This window comes from Cebus imitator, unplaced genomic scaffold (assembly GCF_001604975.1).
Source record: "Cebus imitator isolate Cc_AM_T3 unplaced genomic scaffold, Cebus_imitator-1.0 Scaffold306, whole genome shotgun sequence".
In the NCBI taxonomy this organism is placed as follows: Eukaryota; Metazoa; Chordata; class Mammalia; order Primates; family Cebidae; genus Cebus; species Cebus imitator.
The window spans coordinates 1,032,524-1,039,620 of NW_016107621.1; the positions used below are offsets into that span (position 1 = coordinate 1,032,524).

General features: G+C 58.2%; 1 protein-coding gene across 2 annotated transcripts in view; it reads right to left on the minus strand.

Annotated features, from left to right (window-relative positions):
* Positions 1–361: 361 nt before the first annotated feature.
* The window catches only part of CCDC97 (coiled-coil domain containing 97), a 15,204-nt gene continuing 8,468 nt past the window's right edge, over positions 362–7,097 (minus strand). The window contains exons 3-5 of one of the 2 annotated variants that reach the window (XM_017502934.2): positions 5,344–5,622; positions 4,727–4,856; positions 362–2,593 (exon numbers count right to left, since the gene is read on the minus strand). In XM_017502934.2, the coding sequence (XP_017358423.1) occupies positions 2,545–2,593; positions 4,727–4,856; positions 5,344–5,622 (458 nt within the window). In that variant the 3' untranslated portion in view covers positions 362–2,544. Of the gene's footprint in view, positions 2,599–4,726; positions 4,857–5,343; positions 5,623–7,097 lie in introns of both variants that reach the window. The other variant, XM_017502933.2, reaches the window with a different exon arrangement.

Here is a 7,097-nt window from a genome sequence, read left to right on the forward strand (position 1 = left end):
CAGGAGACACAGGGGTGGGGGCCGGATGCCCACCTAGGGGCTCTCTCCCAGCAGGGCCTGCCCTCCCTGACTCAGCCTTTCCGCCTACCCCGACCCCAGGAGAACTGGGAGGGGGATGGGAGGTGCCTCCCTGGGGGCCCACCACCCCCAGGCAATGACCAGGGGGTGTGTCTCCCGCCATCCCTGCCCCACTCTGTCTCCACCTCTCTTCCTGTCTCCCCTTCTAATCCCTGTCGCTGGAACCGGCTCCACCTCTGTCTGTCAACTAGACGCTCCTGTCTTGACCATCTGACTAAACCTAATTCTGACTCAATTTCTGTGTCTCTCATTGCTTTTTAAAAACGGTCACAACAAATTTACGTTATAGCAAAGTATAGCGTAAACAAATTTAATGACCAAATGATAGACTGGTCAAAAATGGGCCTGTCACCAAAGGCTGATACTTTTCCTGTGGCCCAGGCCCTCTGCTCTTACAAATGGGGCACAAATGCAGATACGTAAGAGACATATGGCTCTCATCTTGCATTCTTGGCTTTCCGAGGTGTGACCCCGAGGTCCTGGAGGCTGGCTGCTGGGTTATCTTGGGCCTGGCAACCGCTTCCTCCTCTGGGTGACAGAGGAGTGCTATTGGTAGTCCCTAGCACATAGCACAGCTGGGCCAACTCAGTGATTCGGAGACTGATCACCACATGATGACCCGATCCTGTCTGTGTGCAGGACAGTGCCCAGCACAGGGCGTTAGGCCCGCCGTCTGACCCTTCTCCAACCTTCCTGTGTGAGGATGCCTGGGTGTGTACTTGTCCCTCCAACGCTGGCCGGTTCTGGATGGCCCCGACACCTGACCGGCCGGACAGCCCGGTGGTCTCTAGGACCTTTGTGGCCCTAGGCCTGGGTTCGTGTGTCACGTCTGTCTCTGATGGCCAAGTGGCCTTGAGGAAGCAGCACCTTTCCGGGCTTCCCCTGACCCATTTCACTAGTTGACCGGGCTGTCGCTCGGGCCTGGAGAGGACAGAAGCGCTCCATAGTGGAGGCTTTCGTTCTTTAGTAGTTGCTCTGTCTGAACATCTGTCTCCCTCTATCCAGCTCTCACTTTCCCTGTCTGGCTCAAATTCTGGTTGACCCAGAGGGCACAGCTGAGGCTCAGAGGTCAGGAACCGTGGACTCCAGGAGGTAGTTTTGAGGGTCCCTCAGGCTCGGCCACAGCAGGACGCCACCCTTCCATCACAGAGGCATGAGGAGTCCCCAGGCCCTGTCTTGCTGACCCTTGGCCTGTGCGTCCCCTCAACAGTGGCCAGGTCCTTCTGTGTGTGTCTGCTGCGGGAGCAGGAGCTGGGTGTGGGGGCATGGGAAGGCGGGACGCCTGGGTTCCCACAGGCCCGTGGCTGAGTCACCAGGCGGCCATCTGGCTCCCATTAGCCTAGGGCGGCAGGGGGCTCCATGGGGCGGGCCCTGCGGCCAGCTGGGGGCAGGGATGCTGGGGCAGGCTGCGTGTGGGATGACTCAGGACCCATGATAACAGCCTGTGCACATTTGGGGAGTGTAAACAGGAGAGGGAGAGGAAGGCGGAGGAAGGGAAAATTGTGTTTGGGCAGAGGGGGGCTGGTGGGGCTGAGGGGGTAGAGTCCCCCCCCTTACACTCAAGCTGGCAGGCCCCGTGACCCCCAGCCTGGGTCCTTGGGATAGATGAGAGCTGCACCCCAGCCTCCCTTCCCCGGGGTCTCCTCCCTCCCCGGGGCTGCATTACTCAGTGGTCAGCGTACTGCCTAGCCGACAGCAGCCAGGTTTGAGGGAAGGGGGAAGAAGGGGCCCAGAGCCTGGAGCAGGGGATTGAAACCCAGAGATAAAGGCTGAGAGACAGATAGAGAGGAACAGTGACAGCAGACGCCTAGAGAGATGGAAATGTACAAGCAGAAAGAACAAGAGGCCCAGAGTGAGGCAGAAGGAGAGGTGGGAACCTAACAGAAGCGAGGACGCTCTGAGTATGAACAGAGTGCAGACATAAACAGAGGGGGGGAGACGGACGCACAGGAGGTGGCCGCGCCGGGGCCCAGGGGTCAGCACCGGAACCAAACCGGCCACTTCCAGCCACGAAAGGCCCTGCCAGCTGGCCTCCAGCAAGGGGAGGACTTTCACCTTGGGCCCTGCGGTGGAGACAGAGAGAAAAGGGGAGACAGAGCGAGACAGCCAGCCAGAGCACTGGAAAGAGGGAGCGGGGGCAGGGAGAGACAGAAAGAAGCCCAGACAGGCAACAACAGAGGCAGGGGACAGGGTGGGAGAGTGGATAAAGGCAGGGAACCCCAGAAACAAGAGGGGGTGGGCTTGCCTGAGATGAGACTAGACCCAGCGAGATGGTGGTATGTGTGGGGCAGTGGGCGCCGCCCTGATATCCCCCTAGAGAAAGGGTCACTGAGCTGGCCTGGAAGCAGTTGCCTGGTTGGGGTCGAGGATGGGGCAGGCGGTGAGAAGGGTGGCGGCCATCAGTCCCCATCCAGCTCTGGGCTGGGTGCGTCCTCAGGCTCCTCCTCATCGAAGTACCTCTCCTCCTCATCCCGTGCCACGATGTCCAGGTTGTCGAAGTCGGGGTTGTCGTCTACTGCGCTGCAGGGGGAGGAGGCTGTCAAGGACTGGGTCTTCCTGGGACCCTAGGATGCCCGGGTCAAGGGTCTGGGGCACTCTGATGTCAAAGGCCATGTGCTGGCAGCCATCAGAGCTGACCCTCCGAGGGGGACAGTGGGCCTCTTAGGGTTTAAAACTAAAGGAAACAGTTTCCAAATCAGAGTTTGCACAAAAACTCTGGGCTGGGCATGATGGCTCATACCTGCAAGCTAGCACTATGGGAGGCCAAGGCAGGAGGATGGCTTGCGCCCAGCAGTTGGAGCCCTGGGCAACATAGGGAGACCCTGTCTCTACAAAAAAATGGAAAAAGTAGCCAGGTGTGGTGGCAAGCACCTGTAGTCCCAGCTTACTCAGGAGGCTAAGGCGGGAGGCTTGCTTCAGGCCAAGAGGTCAAGGCTGCAGTGAGCTATGATCAAACCACAACATTCCAGCCTGGGTGACAAAGAAGACCCTGTCTAAAAAAAAAAAAAACCCAAAACTCTAGTTTTTCTTAAGTTGTAAAATGTGGCGACACATGGGGAGTAGTTCCCAAGCAGGCAGTGGCTCTCCACAGACCACCACGTGGGGATGATTCTACCCGCATGGCATTCTGACATTCTGCCTTCGCCACTGGGGCTTGCTACTGCCCTCCAGTGGACAGAGGCCAGGGACCAGCCAGACACCACCACAGGCAGGACAGCTGCCCATGCCCTAAGGCAGCAAGCAAACCCAGTGGCAATCACTTGGGTCGCCAAGCTCAGCTTGATCTGGCCACTCAGAGATCTCCTACCCATTGTGACTTCTGGCTCCTTCTGTCCCTTGGTGCTGCTGAAGGCTCTGGCACCTGCCGTGGCCTCTGCCAGGAACGCTCCTCCCCCTCCCCCCACCGACTTTCTGCAGGCCTTTGCTGTCCCCTCCTCAGAGGGGCCTTCCCTGGCCACAGTCACTTCCCTCCCCATGCTTCACTTTTCCTCATGACTCCGTCACGATGAAATGCTAGAAAATTCTCGATCTTCCTAACTAGAGTGGGACCTTTTTCCAAGCGGAGAAGCCTTTCTTTGGTTTTGGTCTCCACCTTATTCCCAGAACCTGTGGACATCACAGATGCTCGGCACATGCTGACTGAATGCACAGATGGGGGACGTGTCGAGGCCACTGCAGCCCAACAGCTGCCCTCCCGAGGGGACACACTGGTCCCCCAATTTCTTCCTGGGCCCCTGGCTTAGGAACGGCAGTGCCTGCTGACCGAGGGTCACCGTGGTCCAGGCCCTCTGCTCACTGCTCTGCGTGCAGGAACCGGGGTTCTGAGCAGGTGGTCCTGGCTAGAAGTGGAGCAGCCAGATTCCATGCAAGAGCTGGGGATCCCAGAACTGGTGGAGGCTCCGGTGACTATGGCTGGGCCCCATGGCAGTGGCAATCACAATTCTCACTTTCCTGATGAGCCCACCTCAGGATGGACGTGGAGTCTGCCTACGTGTGGTCACACATTTCTTATGTCATCTAAACTGGATGTGAAACCAAGGAGAGCCCTCTGCTGCTGGGCCCAGTGTTTGGGACCACAAGGCAAAGCTACCTTAAATGACAAAACCAATCTTTGACTGACACGTCTCTCTCCCGGGTCCTTTTCAAAGCAGGTGGCCCACGTGTCTCAGCCCTGGGGTGCTACTGGAGAAATGAACAACTGGCAACTGTGGGGGCAGTCAGCACAGGCCCCCCCATGCCGGGCATGAACCCTGCCAGGGGTTACTTCCTGCAGCATGAGGAGGTCCAAGGTCCTGGGGAAGAGTTTGGGCTTCCAAGGGACACTTGGAGGGAGTTGGGGTAGTGGCCTCTGCCACCTGCCAGGAGGGGAAGTGTTTCAGGGTATCATTGATACTGAACTATACGTCATCCCTGCTCACCCCTTGCCTTACAGGTGAGGAGACTGAGGGTCTGACATGGACAGGGCTCATCCAAGGTCACCCAGCCACCTCCTTTGGCTGTTCAACCCCACAGTCCACATCCTAGAACTGTTTCAGGGCCTTCTAGCTCCATGAAGGGAGGCCCCCACAGCTTGGCCAGGGCTCTGCATGTGGCCAGAGGCTGTGGGATGCTGGGCTGGGGGATGGGGAGGTGGTGGGCACAGGAGCACCTGTAGTCAAAGTCCCCGTCCTTGCCATCCAGGAAGCGCTGGTGCATCCGGCTGGTGAACTCTTCTCGCAGGATCAGCCTCTCCTCTGAGTCAGGGACCCAGGCCTCCGAGTCCTTGCCTGACCTCTGGTCTGCAGAAGGAGACCAGAGGGGGTGTGAATGAGGGTGTACTCGGGCAGGCACTGAACACAGTCCACAGAGAGCTGCTGCTCCTGTGCCCAGCCTTGTGCTGGGTGGCTCTGGGAACATAGCAGTGACAGAGATGGCCCTGATCCTTGCCCACCAGGGGCATGCAATCGCATGACCATACAGTGCTCTGGAGACCGTATCCTTGGGTCAGGATGAGACCTGAAGGGTGGGAGGAGAGGCATTCCTGGCAAAGGGAATGGCCTGAGCAAAGACCTGTTTGCGAGGGATCATTTGGTGCCTTGGAGGAATGGGGGGCAGGGATGCTACAGGTTTGGAAGGGCACACAGGGAGAGGGTCAGGCCGGTCAGGGGAGGGACACAGTGTTGGCTTTTGCAGGCTGGGGACCCAGTCTGCTGCCAAGAAGTGGAGACAAGCAGGCCCAAGACTGGGGTGTCTGGAATCTGGGGTCTCCCTGCTACTGGCCCTCACCTTCCTCATCACTGTCCTCCTCCTCTTCCTCTTCCTCCAAGCAGGCCTCCTCCTCCTCTTGCTGTTGGAGCAGCCGCTGCTGCAGCTCCCGCTCCTCGTAGGATTGGAGCAGCAGGTTGGAGAGTGGGCAGGTGGGTCTGCCAGGGGACCCGGGCTTGGGGGGCTGGTGGGTCGGGGCGCGGGCACTAAGCTCCTCCTGGGTGAGATACTGTCCGATGTACTGCTCGTACAGCAGGGGGGCCCGGAACCGCATCTGCTCATCACTGAAGTACTCGCCCCCTGCACAGAGGAGACAGGGTGGGCATGGAGTGAGTGACTGAGCAAGCCTGTCCGTGTGGGTGTGTATGTGATCATGCTTGTGGGATGATGTGCATACACAGTCCAGGTGTGTGCGTGCACACACTCAGAAACACAGGAGCATACGCAGGCACCTGAGGTGGGCATGTGAGTCCTCATGTAGGTGCCCGAGGCTGTGCGCACGAGCACTCATGCAGGCGCCTGAGGTCACGTGCACATGATTACTCATGCAGGCACCTGAGTGTGTGTGCGTGGCCCAGCCTGTATCTTCCAGAGTATTCATGCATCCCAGCATGTGTGTGCCTAGGTAGACCTGGCTCCATCCTGGCCTCTGAGGCTCTGAAGGTCTGGAGCTGGTGTACAGCTGTGTCCAGGCACGATACACAAGCTCCTGCCCGTGGATGCGTGTATGGCCCGCGTCCACACACCTCCATGAGGCCCAGAATATGCCTACAGGCACCTGTCTGTCTAGGTGTCAGCATGCAGGAATGCAGCAGGTTGTGTGTGCCTGTTTGTGAGGCCCTGGTCTGGCTGGCAGTGGACGCGCCTGGACACACCTGCACTGAGGGGCGTGTCTGTATGTACATCCACGTGGCTCTAGCACGTGTGTGCAAGGGATCAGGTCAGGTGGGGCGTCTGCCTGTATGAGTATCCCTGGGAAAGCCAGGCCCTCCTGGTGGTAGAAGGCCCTAGATCCGACCTCTCCCAAGTGCAACCTCTTGGATAGATCTGGCTTCCCCGCTGTCCCAAAACCTGGGTTCTTTGCATGTCCCCTGGCTGCCTGTTCCTGCAGGAGCAACTCTGTCCCTCAGATAACAGTTAAACCTGCCCCAGTCCCTCCCCTCCACTGGTCCTAGCCCCGTCTTCAGAGCCTGGGGCCAAGAAACTGCCCAGATTCCTGGCCTCTGCAGCACTGTAGGCTGTGACTGTCCCTGCCCTGCTCAGCTTCCCCACTCCCGCCAGCTCTCTTACTCCCAGCTGTTTCTGGTATCCTTTAGCAGATTCAGTTTTTTGAGATGGAGCCTCACTCTGATGCCCAGGCTGGAGTGTTGTGGCATCATCTTGGCTAACTGCAGCCTCCACCTCCCAGGTTCAAGTGATGATTCTCCTCCCTCAGCTTCCCGAGTAGCTGAGGTTATACCCGCCTGGCACAGTGCTTGGCTACTTTTTTTGTATTTTTAGTAGAGATGGGGTTTCACTATATTGGCCAGGCTGGTCTTGAACTCCTGATCTCAAGTGATCCACCTGCCTCGACCTCCCAAAGCGCTGGGATTATAGGAATGAGCCACAGTACCCAGCCTCTAGCAGATTCAGTTTCTATCCCTCCTCTTCCCTAACTTGGATTATCACCCACCCCGGCTCTGGGTCTCTCTCCATCTCTTCCTTTATCTCCATCTTTCTTTCCTGCTTTTCTCAGTTTCTGTCACCTACCCCCACCTCATTCAATCATTCATCTT